At 44.5% G+C, this 17,348-nt stretch overlaps 1 protein-coding gene across 1 annotated transcript in view; it reads left to right on the forward strand.

The window, feature by feature from the left end:
* The window catches only part of RPAP1 (RNA polymerase II associated protein 1), a gene marked incomplete at its 5' end in the record, with an annotated part of 34,256 nt that extends 19,105 nt beyond the window's left edge, over positions 1–15,151 (forward strand). Inside the window, 11 exons of the mRNA XM_008941607.1 lie at positions 867–1,024; positions 2,316–2,495; positions 3,284–3,485; positions 5,426–5,535; positions 7,651–7,846; positions 8,778–8,927; positions 9,389–9,531; positions 10,801–11,605; positions 13,261–13,437; positions 14,106–14,162; positions 14,996–15,151. Of these exons, the coding sequence (XP_008939855.1) occupies positions 867–1,024; positions 2,316–2,495; positions 3,284–3,485; positions 5,426–5,535; positions 7,651–7,846; positions 8,778–8,927; positions 9,389–9,531; positions 10,801–11,605; positions 13,261–13,437; positions 14,106–14,162; positions 14,996–15,151 (2,334 nt within the window). The remainder of the gene's footprint in view (positions 1–866; positions 1,025–2,315; positions 2,496–3,283; positions 3,486–5,425; positions 5,536–7,650; positions 7,847–8,777; positions 8,928–9,388; positions 9,532–10,800; positions 11,606–13,260; positions 13,438–14,105; positions 14,163–14,995) is intronic.
* Positions 15,152–17,348: the final 2,197 nt, after the last annotated feature.

Here is a 17,348-nt window from a genome sequence, read left to right on the forward strand (position 1 = left end):
AAAGCATTTGAATTTTAAATTATCTATAATATGTCCTTGTGTTGTGAAAAAGACATTATTAACTCATTTGTTTAGACAGAGCACACAGAAGCTTTTGTATGTGTGGGAGGGGGGAAGAGAAGCTCTTTTTTATGGTGAAGCAAAAATACCCAGTTGTTGGGGAGGGTAAAAATTATTTCTAGAGAACTGCAAATGAGTCATGTCATGCTTAATTCAATACTGAAATAACTTCAGAACATTTCCAAGGCATCAAAATGCTATAATCTTATAAAAGTAATAGGCAGGAGGTACCCTTTTTGTAAAATAAACACAGAATCAGGGAAAGATTTAGATTGTAGGATGTCTGAAAGCCATTTTGTGTGACCTCCCCCAGAAGAATATCAGCATCAGTTCAGTACTTTTGTGTGCAGTGTTTTTCATAAGATGTATTTTCACATGTAATCTTGACTAATAGAGTTCTAACTGTGACTACTTAGAGAAGGATAATAATATATATTTTTTAAAAATCAGTTTAATGTTGCAGAGAGCATCCAAAACAAGAGCCTGTGTGGGCTAGACAGGCCTCCATCAGGAACGATTTAGGTGTTGTTTTGTGTTAGGAGTGGATGAGGTAACACCCTTAAGGCATCCCTTCCAGGAGTACTTGTCTCTTAACAACCATTGGCCATTTCCTGATCCTTTGTAATACACTCCTTAGACTGCACAGGACAAAGACAGATATCAGCAGTGCAAGAGGAGTTCAGGATGAGCTGAGTTGAAACGTGCAGCTCTTTTGGTGTGTCAGAGTGGTGAGATGATGCACACAACCCATGTCTCTTAGCCCTTTTGTCTTTTCTTTGTTGTTCCTTCTTTTCTTTGTTTTGCAGCTTAACCAGTTTGAAATGAAAAGTCGGCTGAGTCGCTTTATAGCTGAAGACCCCCTGGATCTGCTCCTGCCAAGGGAAGAAGCCATCAGGCTGAGCACAGAAGCCTTCCGCCTGTGGGCCGTGGCTGCTGGCTACGGCCAGGCCTGTGAGCTCTACAGGTAGAGCCCAAAGCTGGAGAAGTGGCATGGGGGGCACAGCAGGGAGAATGGACATCACATTCCACAGGGGCACGTGGAGGTAGGTCCAGGCTCAGGCTCTACTTCAGGGAGCCTTATCTCCCTTTCTCTGGCTTCCTGCAGTAAAACTCACAATTTCTAGAGGTATCTGAGGGTTGTCTTGTTCTGGTTGTTCTCTGGCTCCTGTGTTTAAGTATTGGTATGTAATTTTTCTTCCTCCTCTATACTGTGAGAGATAACCCAAACTTTTTACAGCTGCATCTTTTTCCCCTTGAAGGCCTGAGTAATCTGTGTTTGTGTGAATGGAGGCACATAGTCTGCAGTACACCTAGGACTGAATCTGATGATGTAAAGGCAGTCTGTGGGCAGCAGACACCAGCACACATGCCAAGTGAGGCAGACTGATGCAGTCAAACTGCACACTGCACTGACTTTCAATTCCATGCAAGTTCTGCTTGATGGTCAGTATCTGACCTACCTCAAGGATTGAATCTTCTTCCTATAATTGCACTGACTTGAGTTGCTCTGAGGAGGAGTAAAAGGGAGGCCATAATTAAGTTTCGTAAGGGAGAATCTCTCTCTGCAACAGCCTTTTGTGTTCTCCAGCCCCATCAGGTGTATTGGTTAATAAAGAATAAAAACTGTATATAATTTTTGACACTGTAAATCATATGGAGGAAAAGAAATGACAGAAGATTTCTTAAATTTGCACTGATTATAACTGTGGATACTTGGCTAAAAATTTGAGAACTAGGGAAACAAGACTAAAATAAAAGTGTTTTTTTCCAAGAGAATATTGGAATGTTTTGAGGCAGTGTTTTAGGCAGGTCCCATTCAGATTAATTTAGAATGACTGTTCTTTTGTCTTGTTTTTTTCCATGTCTTTTTATTTTTGTTACTTTGGCAGTGATGTTGGTTCTCATAATCTCATTTGAGCAACCTCCACAAGCATGGGATGGGAGGGTGTAAAGACAGTAGAGCCAAGTTCTTCCAGTGGTATGAAGTGAAAGTGTGTACTTAAGTATAAGAACTTTAGTTTTTTGAAACTGTGAAAGTGATGCAACACTGGAGCAGGTTGCACAGGGAGATTGTGGACTCTCTGTCCTTGAAGACACTTGAAATCCAACAGCTTGTGGATTTCCAACAGCTTGTGGATTTTCAACAGCTCCTGGGCAAACCTGCTCTAGCTGACTTGTCTTGAGCAGAGAGCTGAACTATAGGTGATCTCCAGAGCCCCTTTCCAACCTGCTCTGTTCTGTGATTCATACTGCAGGGATCTCTACCCCGTGCTGGTGAGGATACTGCAGTCCTTGCCCGAGCTGCTCAGCTCTTGCCAGGGGAGGAGGCCTGTGGCTGAGCTGTCTGTCCAGCGAGCTGCAGCAGTGGTCACTCTGCTCAGCCAGGTGACGCGGGCGGCGGGCTACGCGGCGGAGCTGCAGGCCAGGCTCAGCAGGTAGGGCTCTCTGTCACCACTTCTGCCTACCTGATAGTTGGCAGCCTGCCTTCCCTCTCTTTGGTTTGGACACTGGGCTATCTATCACCTTCTTTTTCCCTCCATTTTGGCTGGTGTGCTGTTCCATGTCCCTGCGTGACAGAGTGTGTTCCCTCTTGACACAAGGCCAGAAGTGCTGTCTAGTGTGGCAGCTGTATGCCTGATAGCCTGGGAGGAAGAGGAGTAAATACCTACATTTAGCTATGGGGCTGAAGGGCAGTGTTAGCCAAATGCCCTGCTGAAAGGAGCTAGGAAGCTCATTTGACCTTCCTTTTAGGAGAAAAGTAACCTCCCTGAGGTTTGGAGGAAAGAACCTCTCTGCAGAGACCAAAATGTGTTGTTCAGGATTAAGAGGTTGTTGGTCTTGATAGACATCAAAGCAGTAGGATTTGCTGAACACACAGGTATTTTTCTTCCTAGTGAAAAGCAAGAAACTCTCTACCTAAAGCTGGATACTGAGGTAGTGTGTCTGATAAAACCCAGAGCATTACTCAAGGACAAGAGTAGTGCAGGTGGAGAAGCCTCAGCTTTCAGGAGTACATCCTGCATTTGTCCTTTCTGCCTGAATTGATTTGATCTGGCCTGTGGGAACGTGCAAAGATTTTTTTTCTCCCCTAGTGACTGTGGTTGGGTATTGCCTTCCAGACTACGTGGAATTAGAAATCTTGCTATTAAAAAAGGTGATTTAGAGAGAGAGTTGTTCCTGAGACATACTCAGTATCCTATGTCATTCTTCCCTTGTGTTTCAGTAATAGCTCAGAAAGTGGTGAACAGATTCCACCTCCTCCAGTAGCATGGAACCAAGTGTCAGGCTTACGGCCCTTCCTTGAGAGCAGCCTGAAAAAGTTCCTCCAGGAGATATCCCAGGCAGAAACTTGGCAAACTCTCCAGCCTCTGACCACAACATACATGATCTACTTGGGAGTTTATTACAGTGCTTGCAGCCAACAGGTAAGGGTTAAAAATACAGGCTGTCTTTTCATCTCACCAGCATCAGCTTGTGTATTGCCTCTGGAAACCTGAACTGGAAAAGGCAGAGCTTGAGGCATCTAGCTGAGGACTGTTTTTTTTTACCACAGCTGATATCTCACCTGCATGGCATTTAGAGTCAGTTAAGTCTGCTGATCCTTCACATTAGCAGTGCCAAATATCACTGTCTTTCTTGTGTTGTACTCAGAGTCTTCATCAAGGTGTGTGGTAGAGCTGTGACTGCTCTGATTTACTGCAGAGATCCAAAGCGTGAAGCAAACAGGACCTAATCTGGTCTGACAGTCCTTTCTCCTGGTGGGCTAAATCAAGCTGCACATTTTTTGCATTTGCTGTGGTCTGAAACCTTACATGTGGACAGCTACACTGCAGTAATCTGGCTGGAAGATTGAGTGTTGAAGGTCATGCCATATGAACTTTGGATAGGAAACAATACAGAGAGATTTATTTGCTGCCCCACTGACGTTCAAAGTCAAATCCTGTAACCTGGTTACCATTGTAGTATGTGACCATCTTTTAAAGTGAGTTTTCTGGAGGTGACACATCGGTGTGAAGCAGCTGAAGAAAAATGTCCTGTGCTTTCACTACCTTAAAGATTCATGTTCCAAAGATAAATGCAATTTTCCTCTTTACTGCCCAGCTGTCATGCCCGAGTTCTGACCCAGGAGAGCTGTCTTCAAGGTGTGGGGGTAATTTAAAGGCTGTAGCTATTCACACTTCTTCAGCACCTCTGAAACTTGCCCAAAGCAACTGAGGTTGTTAGTTGTGGTTGGGGTAGAAACCACCAATATCTTTCAAAGATATCTTCAGTGCCCCAGGGGTTGGTGGTACCCTTCAAAGGCTGTCATTAGGTTTTGAGCATTAGAGAACCAAGATAACCAAGAGGTTAATATTCCTTTTCAAGCTTTATAGATATCCCAAAAGAATGGCTAACAAAATAATTTTGTAAGTCCTTGAATGATGATATAAGATTTTTTTAATTTCCACTTAAAAAGTTCAGTTACCTGCCTGTGGTTAGCTAATATGTTGTTTTTTTTTTTTAAAAATAAGGCATTTAGCTCATTCAAATGAACTAGTGCAAAAAAAGACTACTTAAAAATCAAGTTGTGTAGGAACTAGATTAGTGTATACTGGAACCTTCTTGACCTTCTTGGAATATTTTTGTTGTCAACCTTAGTTCTTCATAGACTATCTTCATGTAGATTTCACTGATTTCTGGAGGGGAATTTCACCTGGGGGAAAATTAGATTTTATGCTATGGAAATGAGTATTTCTGTATCCTAAAGCAGCATTCTAATGAAGGGAAGGAACATGAAATTTTGCCAGTGTGTTCCTTCAACCTGGAATATTGCTTACTAGGGTTGGGAGAATTTGGATGGTTCTCTAAAAGCCACAGCTCCTCCTCTGTGCAGTGTAGATCCACAGTCCTGCTTGGATGGGTAGGTCAATCACACTTCATACAGTTGATTTTTTTGTCTTTTTTTAGTAATTTTTTTTTTTAAGACCCTCATGGTGTCACTCTTCTTTCTCAAGGTAGTTCTTATCTTTATGTCATCTTCAAGTTAAATGTAAAGATCAGCACATCAATAGTGTTGGGAGGTGGGTTTAGCCACTTGGGGTGAGTTTTCATCTAAAGAATCTTGATCCCAAGGAACCTTAGTTCACACCAGTGAAGGAATCTCTGATGCATTTTGATACTTGAATGTGAGAGCACCTTGCAATGCCAGCTCTCAGCTTCCTCACAGAAGTGAGGTCAGCTCTAACCTAGAGCAGGACCCCTATGTAGATGATGTGCTCTGGCAAAAGATAATAAAGACAAAGCAATTAAATCAGTGTTTCTTTTTGCCTTCACTGGAATGCCTTCATCCATCATCTTTTTCTGTCTTTCTTCCTGTCTTCTGCAGCCATCAGTCAATCCAATTGATTGCTTAGAGGAACTGGAGCATTTGACATCTGAGGTGCTGCAGCCCCTTCTCAACCAGCCAGCCATGAACAGCATGTGGGACTTGCTCAGGTAAAATTATTTCAGTGCCAGAAGCTAAGGGAGAATCATTTCTGTACTTTGTGGCATTTTCCCCACTCTTATTTCTCCCCCCTACATATGTGCCCCACGTGTGTGAACTGGAGTGCAGGCTACACCCTGCTTGGTCCTCTCTCTCCTCAGAAAAAAAGCATGATGGCCACAGAGGTTCTCCAGTTCCTCCTTTCCCACTGGTGCTGCTGTGTGGTCTGCTTCTTTGCCCTTCCATTTGGCTGTGCTTTTCATATCCATTTCAGATTGATTTCAGTCACTCTTGGCTTTGATTCTTCTTTGGTTTCACTGGTTTAAAAACAAACAAGAAGAAACCATGGGTGTGAGTGATGTTGATCAGTTGAGTGAGGTGTGTGTGCATTTACCATTCATGTAGTCTATACATTGCTGCTTATATAAAATAATTTGAACTGGACTTTTGTCTTTAACCTCCTCTAGAGCTTCACTAGGGCTTTGAAAGCCCCTGCAGGAAAGTGAAAGGCCAGACACCAAACTTCTTTCAGACATTTGGGTCACCTAAACCTTGTCTCTGACTCTGGGAACTGTTAAATACTGCAGATATTCTTTCTTTCTGCTGTAGAGGGAGCCTCCCTACTAGCCTGTGATCAATCCTCTGGAGAGGGGGAACCTAAAAGGCATAACTTGTAGGCATAACTTGTAGGCAGGGAGATGTCCAGCTACTTCTGAGAACATCTGATACAAGGGGCACTCAAAATCTTTGCTTTTCAGTGTTATTTGAATGGTCACCAAACAGTTTGGCCTAATGACTGAGAACTGAAGTGAAAAACTCTTGGCACCAAAACTTCCAACACAGGGGCACTCATTAGAACCTTTCCTGTCTGTCCTGGAGGTCTAAAAACCTGCCAGTTAGGATTCTCCTGTGCTAGGATTCTCCTGTGCTGTTCTTAATGCTGTCTGGTAAAAACGAGTGCCTTAATATTTTGACAATCTTGTCTAAATGTTCTGGTCAGATTAGGGCCAGGAGTTCAGGGTACTCTGGGAGCCCCAGATGTGTTCACACATCTCCTACACAGAAATGGTTATTTGAGTGGTCACCAAACAGTCTGGCCCAATGACTGAGAACTGAGTTGAGAAACTCTTGGCACCAAAAATTCCAACATAGGGGCAGTTATTAGACCCTTTCCTGCCTGTCCTGGAGGTCTGAAAACAATGGGGTTTGTCAGACTCTGAAAACCTGTCAGCTAGGAATCTCCTGTGCTAGGATTCTCCTGTGCTTTTCTTAGTGCTGGCTGATAAAAGTGAGTGCCTTAATATTTTGACAATCTTGTCTAAATGTTCTGGTCAGATTAGGGCCAGGAGTTCAGGGTACTCTGGGAGCCCCAGATGTGTTCACACATCTCCTACACAGAAATGCCAGTGGAAGGAAGAGCAATGCATTTAGAGAATTAGTTCTCTGTCCTAGTGTAACAAGATGGATCTTTGAGAGAATTTGCCCTGTTACCATTGAGGGAACATGTCTGTGATCACACCTGTAGTGTGGTCTTGCCCTTACAGACATGCTCTGTCTAGTGTGGGGCCTGGAAGCTCCAGTGTGAAAAGTTCTGGTTCCAGCAGCACACCCAGAGCCACAGGCATGGCCATGCTCAAGTACATTTCTGAACACTTCAAAAACACCCATTTTGTGAGTACCTAAGGGGCAGCATTTTTGCAATATCAATTTTAGGTATAAACTGGCTTTTTGGCTTTGCCTGCCAGTTTATAATTGAAATGTCTTGAGTGGGTGGGCAGCTTTATTAACCTGGTTTCTGTAGGTATGTGGGGAGTGTGTATTTTATTTTAATCAAAAGCCCAGTGCTTTCAGAGCCTTGACATCAGAGATGTGCATCAGTAATTCTGCATCAGTATTTCTGCACGTCAGGAACAGCTTAGCTGAAGATCAGAGCTCGTGACAGCTCACTGACATTAGCTTCAGTAGCACTAGTGCTGATTTGACCAACTGTGATACTGTTCTTTTTTTCTTGCACCATCTTCAGGGCTTCAGTTTTACTGCAGTGGACATTCACATTCCTACAGGATAATTCTGCAGCAGTATGAGTGCTTTTGACTTGCCCTCTCTCTCTTTATCTGTTCACACAGGCCATGTTCTGCTTTGTGCAACCCTCTGTCCTGTTCCCAAGCACCAGAATCTGTCTCCAGCATTGCATCTCTGAGTTGTGCTGGAGGCAAACCACCTTTGAGCCTGGTTGGCTCCAAGTCTCCTTTCCCCTTCCTCACTGCCCTCCTGTTTCTCATCAATAGCATCACTCACATCCACAAGGGCCTGACCAGCAAGGTAAGAACAGACTTTTGCTGTAAGCTCTACGTGAATGATATTCTTATGAGGGATGTCAGTGCTTGTATCTTCCCAGGCTTAAGAGTGGTGTTAGTAGGACTATTAAAAAGGAATAGTTGTGTAAAATTTTTATTTTAAAAATAACAAAGTACTGTACAGACAATATTCTCATTTTCAGAACGGGTGGGATGGGGATCTGAAAAATACCTTCTGTCTTTGAATTCCTATATCCAGTTAACACTGGGAAGCTGGAATTACAGAGCAGGCAATAAATGGTGATGATGCTTAAAGGATGGATTTATAAAGAACATTGAGAAGAGTTAAATAACTGTGTTTGCCTTAAAATAAATAACTGAGTGTCAGGGGAGGAAAGGGACGGTTGAAGCATATATAACAAAAGAAAAACAGGGTAAAATTAAGCAAGAGAATTGAGTGCTATAGTGACTGAAGATGTTTATTCCCATTTTTGGTTGTCCTGAGTTCTTAAAGTGAGTGTGTTGTGGTAGACTGCAGGCTCTGAAGAGGAAATGGCAGAGCCCTAGAGAGTACCCAGCATAACCTTTCTCAAAGACTTCTTAATGTCACCTCATATTGAATTAGCTGACTGATCACTAATAGAATATCTGGCCAGATGAGAGAAAAACATCTTAAGCCACTGGCCAGACTTCTGCCTCAAAAAGCACTATGGAAAACAGCAGGCAGTAACTGTTGGTTACCTGGGGTAGGGATGGTTGTGGTGGATACAGGTGAGCCCTGAGGCAGGAGAGCAGATATTTGTTAGACTGTTTTTTAACATCTCTTTTAGAGTAGCCCACAGGAAGTCTCATGTGGAAAGGTAAGGAGTAGGCCTTGGGGAGAGGGCTGTGTTGTACTTTCCTCCAAGCATGAACTGTCTTAGTAGTATTTCTCTCCACTTTTGCTTCCTTTATAGTACAGCTCTGTGCTGGGCGTCAGAGGCTTGAAGGATTACCTGCACCAGAGCTGGCAGACGGGCCCTCCCTCTGTAACTCCCTCCTCGGCCTGGGTCCTGCGCCACGAGTATCACCTGCAGTACCTCGTGGTGGCGCTGGCTCGGAGAACGGTATCCACCTTTGTCTCCTCAGCAATCCCTCCCGAGGGGCTGCCTTCACCCTGGCCTCCCCAGCTCCCTCTGTCAGACTGGCAGCTGGTCTTTGCATCCGTGTTCTTTCTCCTGTCTAACTTGGGTTTGGTGGCTCTCCAGCTGTCTTTAATGCCCTGTTAGCAAATGATATCTTCACAGTTACTTCTCTGGGCCTTTGGATGGCAAAATTATATTTTTGCCTGTCTTGGGCTAAAGTGAGACCAAAGTTTGCAAGTGCACTGCTTAAAATGATGTCTTGACTATCAAAGACAATCGGGAGAAGCAGAAAGATCTTGGCATGGATGCTGACAGCCCCTGCAGTCTGCCTCAGTCTCTCACTTTCCAGTGAGAGCTGTGTTTTGGCTGACCCTCCTGACCTTGCTGATTGCCTGGTTAACAAATGCTGTAGCGTTTTGTGTGTTGTTTTGTTTCCTGTACAGGCAAGCACCTGCCCGGATGACACCCAGCATGCCTCTCTCCATCACTGTGTTGCCATGGCACTGCTCAGCCGTCTGTTGCCAGGGAGTGAGCATCTGGCTCAGGAGATCCTGCTGGACCTTGCCTTCAGTCCAGACTTTCTTCCGTAAGCTTTGCATTTTTTCCTTTCTGTGGTCTGGTACATGGGAAAACTTGGGAGGAGTGGAAAAGCACATAGCAGCACTGAGTTTTGTCAGAATTTTTGGCCTGTATTAGGGCCTGTATTCAGATCGGTGTTACTCCGTGGCATATTCTGCAGTCACAGAGCCTTTTAATCAGACCAGCAGTGTGGTTGCAGATTTCTCTCTGATGTGCCAGTGTTGAGCAATGTGACCTGTTTCTTTTGATCTCCTCTGTGGCAAGAGTCCAGTGATTCCTGATAGAACTGATTCTCCTAAGGCACATCATGTGCTGTCCTTAGAGTACCAACCCTGGAAAATACATGGGCATTGGACATACCCTGAAAAGCTTATTAAATCCTCCTCAAAGCCCTTATTATACAAGTCATTATGCAGATTTTTACTGGTTTGACAACTGTGAGGTCTTCCACTTTGCACCAGAAGTAATCATGAGCACCTCAAATATGAATCCTCCTATGTGTGTCCAGGAAAATGGTGGTAGTTTATCTTGTTCATCACAGTCTCTGACATTTACCATGGTGTACCCTGTAAGGGGCTGGACCAGGCTGCTGCAAGGAGGTACTGTAGTTTTCCAGTGAAGTTAGGAGTGAGTTTGTGTGGGTGGGTTTTTTGGGGTTTGGTTTGTTGGGGGTTTTTTTATTAATTTTTTTTTTTTAACAAATACCTGCTATAGTGTTACTATTTGGTGAGAATTTGGCAAGTAATTTTAGACCATGGTCTGTCTCTGGTCTGAGATCATGGCACATGGATTTGACAGGCATCCTCTGCCAATTCCTCAATATCAATCTGTATAACACCCCTGCCCTTGCCACAGCCAGCTGCCTAGTTACAATTTTGAGAATTATCTTACTGATTCATGTAAGCCTTATATGACACGTGGTACTTCATCTCAGCACCATGGCAACTGTGTTGTTAGGTGGTCTGCCTCTCTGGACAAGGGGTTGCAGCCTGTACACCAGGCTTCTGACAGTGTGTGGAGGTTTTTCATGGCAAGGTGTTGCTGACTCCACGTGTAGTTCTGGGAATTCCCTGTAAATACCAGGGTAGCTGGTGCTTTACTAGGCACTCAGTATTCCCATAGCTGGTAGAAAGCATTGTGAATGCTGTGCATACACTGCTCTCCCTGGCCCAGGAAGACTGTATAGAGATTAATTTCTGTGGTATTTTGTTTGTTTGATGTTTTGTGGGCTTTTTTTTGTTTGTTTCTTAACCCGATGTTTGTCTTTATCTTACAGGGAAGGGAAAGCTGGAGGGCCAGAAGCAGCTGACTTCTCTGATATCCTGCAGCTGGGTACCAGTGCCAAACTGGTACAGCTTGGCTCTGCAGCAGCTTTTTTTTCCAAGGCTACTCGTGGTGCCCTGCTGAGAGAATCGTACCAGAACCTGCCTTTCATCCGCTCCTGCTACCTGTCTCATTTCATCCACCTGCAGCCAGCCCTTGCACGTTCCCAAGCATCCTACCAAGGACAGAATTACCTCATCCAGTCCATGCTGCTTCCTGAGGTCAAGGGGCCCATCCTGCCTTCAGACTGGCCATTCTTTCCACTTATCAGCCTCTACAACAAAGTGACTAACGCAGAGGCGCGTGGGGCTGTAACAAACTCTCTCCCCCTTGATTTTGTCAACACTGTGACTGGGAACCTGCAGTGGGTCTTACTGCTGGAAACCTGGCGTGCTAAAACCCTTGAGGGCATCTCTGCTGCTGCCAAACTTGCACGGCTCATGTGTGTCTTCCTCACAGGCAGTGACCTTTTTCTAGAAGCCCCGATCCACTGCTACACAGCTGCCCTTCTCTCTATGTATTGCCAGCCCAAGGTGCTGGACTCCCTGGACTTGGATGCTCCTATCCCAGGTTTGGCATCCTTCCACGATCTCTATATAAGTCTCCTGGAGCAGTTTGAAGGTGTTTCCTTTGGAGATCCACTCTTTGGAGTCTTTGTTCTTCTACCTCTACAGAAGCGTTTCAGTGTTCATCTGCGTCTCTCTGTTTTTGGGGAGCACACAAGTATCCTGCAGGCACTGGGAGTGCCCCTCCGGCAGGTAATCCTGGCTTGGGGTAGGTGACCATCACTGCATGTTTCTGGGTTACTGGACTCTTGCCTGTGTTTCTCCAACCTTGATTTGGGTATCTCCACAGCACTTCCCCATCTGTCCTTGTCCATTAGAATAATCACGCTTTCTTTCCTTAGAACCTTTTCATTCTCCCTGAAGAAAGTCCCATGCATGGAATGTACAATAGAATAGGAATGGGGAGCAATGCTCGTTTGATTTAGGGCTGTGGCAGCAGTGTATACATGATTTTGTTGGTGTTACTACTTTGTTTTGTTTTAAAGAGCCTGACTGATTGTCAGAACTGAGTCCAGCTGCTGCAGTTGCAGGCCCTTGTCACAGAACCATTTTCAGAAACCTGTTGAACTAAGTTTTGAGAGCAGATGTTGTGTATAGGTGGAGGGAGGGAGCTGTTGAAATTCCTCAGTGGAAGCTGCCCCACACTGTGCTTGGTCTAACAATTGAGAATCTCCTAATTTATCACCTGTATGTATGAAGAGCTAGCTCAGCAAGAAGCTTTGATCTCTCAGATGGAGAGCCATGCTTCTTTTGAACGAGCAGAGCACAAGAGATGAAATTTAGCTGGCTTTAATTTCTGTGTCAGTTGACAGACAATAGGTGATGTAGCCTAAAGTTTGCTATTACAGAGATAGCATTTCAAATTTTTTTTTTTCCAAACACCTCTGAAACAGCATTTTATGTGAGATCATTGGTTTCCTTCATGAACCATGAAAGCCTTGGTTCTGCCACATGCTTTAGCTTATTGTGATCCCTCAATACCAAATCCCTCAGTACCACCAGAACTGTGACAAGTGGAGATCATTGCAAAGCAGGTCGCTTTTCATGTGCTTAGAAATGTCATAAATGCCAGAGACTTTGAACAATATTTTTGTTGCCACATTGCTTGAAAACAATCAGGAAATTTGAGGAAGATCACTTGAGGCGATGGTGTTTATTTCATTTTCCATTTTTTGTCTTAAGCTAGGTTAAAATAGTCAGTGGGCTTTTTGAATTGAGTAAAATCAATGATTGTCTTTAATCGTGCAAAGATTTTCCAAAGTGAAATATGTAATTTTAACCCTAGAGAACTTTATCTCAAAATTGAGAAGAGTGAAAAATTTTACTTCTGGAGACGGGAGAAACAAACAAAATCAAGTTGTTACTAAAAGCTTTTGGAACCCTCTTTTTTTTTAAAGTTAGACAGTGAAGTCAGGGAATGTTGGAAACTTCACTTAAGACCAGCATTAATTCTGGCACATAGATCTGCTTTCCTTTTCTGGTGAAATGCACTGCTCAGCCTAAGCCCCTCTGGTACCTTAGCAGGATGTGGTGCTGCTGAAAGTATTCTCTGCTCACTCTGAAACCACTCTTCTGACCTGTGCCAAAAAGCAACTGCAGTGATTTGACCAGTAAAAACATCTCCCACAGCTGAAGGGGTCTTGAGGATGGTTTGTCAGAGGGGGGGTGAGTCAGTGTGGCCAGCAGCAGCTCTGCTCCAACTGGGAGCTGAGCCACTGAGCTGCCTCGTGTTACAGGGGAGTGCACACACAGGCAGCTGGGGAAGGGCACCCTAGAGCCATGAACTCCCCCTCATTGCTTAGACCCTGCCAGAAGATGTCACGTTGCCTCTGGGTGGTGTGTTGCAGTTCCCTGTGCCCCTGGAGAGATACACCTCCCCCCCTGAGGACAACCTGACCCTCCTGCGGCTCTACTTCCGAGCGCTGGTCACGGGCGCGCTGCGCCGCCGCTCCTGCCCCGTCCTCTACGTGGTGGCTGTGGCCCACGTGAACAGCTTCATCTTCTCCCAGCACAGCACAACACAGGTGGGTGAGGGGGAGCAGGCTGCAAGCTTTGGGTTCTGCATCTGCTCTTCCTGAGGATCCAGTGTGGCTTGTGGTCAATCGCCGACCCTGGGCTGAAAAACAAAGATTGTGGGCAAATGTTCTGAGGACTAGTCGGATGTTTGAGAATCCACATATGAGACCTGGACCACAGCTCTTGTTCAATACATCCTAAAGCACTTGCATTATGGGGAGCAAGTCCTGTGCAAGCCTTCAAAGTCAGCAGCTATTTGGACTATGGTATGGGGGGAAAGATGAAGCAGAGAGGATGAGAGAGCTGATCAGGCTTGTAATGGACTTAGCCTCTGTCTGAGGTGATCTTAAGGTGCTGAGTACTCTTTCCTTTCATTTTGCTTGAATAACCACATAGAAAGCCCTTCCAGGCACTTGGGGCTTCTCGTGGTGGTTACTTGTGCTAACACTTCCCCTCTGATCTGCACTTCTACATGGAAGTTGAGAAGCCAGCTCAGATCAGGGGAAGGAGGGGAGAGACAGGACACAAGCGACGGCCATCTCGAGCCCTTTCTGCTGGAAGAAGCTGCTCTTTGGAGCATTGTCATAGTGGACCAAGCGTCCTCCCAGGTGTGCTGCAGGGCTGTGGGCAGGGGCAGCACTGTGCCATTTTCAGCAGGTCTGTGTTTTGTCCCCAGGAGAACGATGCTGCTCGTAAGAGCATGCTGCGCAAGACGTGGCTGCTGGTGGACGAGGTGAGATCTCTCAGGTTTGGTCTGTGCCACTAGGACTTTAAGTTATTCATTTGTGTTGATCTTACAAATTTACCTCTGTTTACCTTGCTGTTTTGAGAATGAGAGGATATTACCAGCAGGATTTTGGCCTGCAATGGCTACGAATACTGTAAGCCAGTTCTTAGAATCATCAAATCATTAAGGTTGGAAAAGGCCTCTAAGATCATGAGGTCCAATCATCAACCCAACACTCCCATGACCACTAAACCATGATGTGAAGTATCACGTCCACATGTTGTTTTTCACACCTCCAGGGATAGTGACTCCACCACCTCCCAGGGCAGCCTGGTCCAATGCCTCACCACTCTTTCAGTCAAGAAATTCTTCCTCATATGCAATCTAAACCTCCTCTGGTCCAACTGAAGCCCATTTCCTATTGTCTGTTACCTGGGAGAAGAACCCAACACCCACCTCCCTACACCCTCCTTTCAGGTGGTTATAGAGAGCAAGAAGGTCTCCCCTGAGCCTCTCCATTCTCCAGACTAAACTAAACCAAGTGCCATCAGTCAATCCATATAAGACATGTTCCACAGACTCCTCACCAGCTTTGTTGCCCTTCTCTGGGCATACTCCAGCACATCAAAACTGAACCCATTGCTCAAGCTGTGGCCTCCCCAGTGCTGAGCCCAGTGGCACAATCACTTCCCTGCTCCTGCTGGCCACACTAGTTTTGATGCAGGCCAGGATACTTGTAGTAATTGAGCTCAAAACTCTGAGCACATTGATTGAGATGGGGTGGAAAAGCAGACTGTTTTTTTTCAGACCTCTTTAATGGCTGCTGTTTCTTTCTTCAGACCTTGAAAAAGCACCTGCTCTACTACAGACTGCCAAATGCAGAGAGCTCTTTGGGATTTGACCTTTATGAGCAGCTCCCTCCCATGCGACTGAAGTACCTGCAGCTGGTGACACAGAAAGAAAATGAGGGGAATGCATCAATGCTGGTCTCATAGCAAAACACTTGTGCAAGAAGAGGGCCAAGAAGAATGGAGGAGCTCAGTTTATGCTTCACTGATGAAGCTACATGCACTTCAGCAGCTCCAGCATCTTACCTGGACACTCTTGCCTTCTTCACAAAGTGAAGCACTAAGAGAATGCTGCCAGCCCTGCAGAGCAATACACATCTTCTCAGTGTATGACAGGAAGAGTGTGTGGCCTCTCCATGATGAACACTGGAGCATTTTTATTCCAGGTTGTTCTGCTGCTTCCCAGAGAAGGTGAGAATGTGTCTGAGAGGCTCTGAACTGTTGAACAAACTGAAAGAAGTGGGAAAGCTGTTTCAGTCACTCTGGCTGGAGACAGATTCTCAAGGGTTCTCCAGATCATGTCAGTCTTCTCCACATGGTTCCCTGGCTTTTTTTGGACCCTGAATCTTGAATGGTTATTTCCTCACACTATCCCCTGCAAATAAAATGACAGAACAGCAGGGAAGAAACTGATCCCAAGAGGTTTTTTTGAAAATATATATACCAGCAGTTTCTCCAGAACAGTGCACTGTGCACACAGGCAGTTATAAAGATGATTTTGTCAGACCACTAAGAAATAATAATAGTTCCTAGTGCAGTGATGCAAACACAGGATATCCTCCCTTGGCTGTCTCTTGGATAGTCTCTGAACTGCTTTCTTTTTCTCCATTAATTTGATTACATGTATAACAAGATGAAAAAGAATTTCTTTGCAGGGCAGGATGATTGACAGTAACCACTCCCCATTAAAGGGAAAAAAACTCTGCTTGTTTAGCTAGAATATGTATTGATTCATCTCTGAAAAGTGAGGAATGTAATCTAAATTTTAAGGTGGAGTTCCTAAGCTTAAACCCAATTTTAAAAATTTCTAATTTAATCCCACTTCTATATCCACATTCTGTATTGCAGGCTCAGACATAAGGGCTACCAATGTAGCACCCTAAAAGGCTCCTCACAAGTGTCAGCTCAAATCCAGAATTCACCCTAGGTGTGATGTCACTGAATGTTCCATTTATATGCAATAATCCAGTATATCCAGAGTTTTGCAGAAATGTGGTCACTCTGGCAGGATTTTGTTTGGAGAACTTACTTTTATGAGCAAAACTTCTGTTGTAGCTTTTCATCTGTGGTTTCTCTCTGCTGTTGACGTGGGTGTTTGTTGGTTTTGTTTTGTGTTGTTTTTGTTAATTATTTTAAAAGTACTTGATATGATGAAAAGTTTAATCAAAAGACATTCAAGTTTCTATTCTGCCTAGATGATAAGAGCCCAGCAGTTTTTTTCAAGAACAACAGATGATAAAATTCCAGGACTCCTAGCTGCCTATTGAAGAGCAGCCTTCATGAAGGACTTTACCTTTTCCTTTTCAGACCTGCCTTTGTGAAACCTCTCCCAGTCCTGTGTTAGCTGCAGAGCTGAGTTTTGTAATGTGTACAGGGTGTAAATAAACATTTTGATAGCTCTTTTTTGTAGTTTTTTTTCAAACTACAAGAATGATCTCCTTTATGTGAATCTCTCTTGAGCTTGGACAATTCTGTTTGTAAATTAGCAGTTGTTTGGGAATGCTACTGCTGTGAAGAAATCCACTAAGCTCTGGAGCTCTGTAAGAGCTCTTCAAATCAGAGGCATCATCCTGCTTGTGTGGTGGGTCAGTAGCACAGGGCACCAAATGCTCTGTATGCCTGGGGCATGTGCAGTGTGGCTATTACATGATTTGTCGTGTGCCACAGATGGGAAGACTGGATAAAACCCAAAAACTTTGCACAGATGGTGTTTGTAGGTGATGAGAGAGGAGGTGGATATATCTTGTGAACTCTAGGAAGGAAAGGATCAGGCTTTTGCCCAATTCTCAAAAGCCCCTCTTGTTCCTAGATGTTCATCAAGCCATCAGTGTATGCCCAGAAAATACCTACATCTTTTGACATGAAATTTTGATGCAAGCATCAGCAATGGGGGCAAAGAAAGGAAAAGATCCCAAGTCATTCTGCAGACCACAGTTGTGTGCAGAGTGTTCTAAGGATGCCTGTAAACCATAAGCTTTCAAAACTTGGCATGTCACTTGAGGTGGTACAGCAGTCCTAAGCAAGAATTTAATTTTTAAGGCTTTGAGCAGCCTTGTACCAGATTTCTCTGAAGAACAGCAGAGGGCATTGCTGTATTTAGTTTAAATGCAAACTTGCTTTTGGT

This window comes from Merops nubicus, unplaced genomic scaffold (assembly GCF_000691845.1).
Source record: "Merops nubicus isolate BGI_N331 unplaced genomic scaffold, ASM69184v1 scaffold836, whole genome shotgun sequence".
NCBI lineage: Eukaryota > Metazoa > Chordata > Aves > Coraciiformes > Meropidae > Merops > Merops nubicus.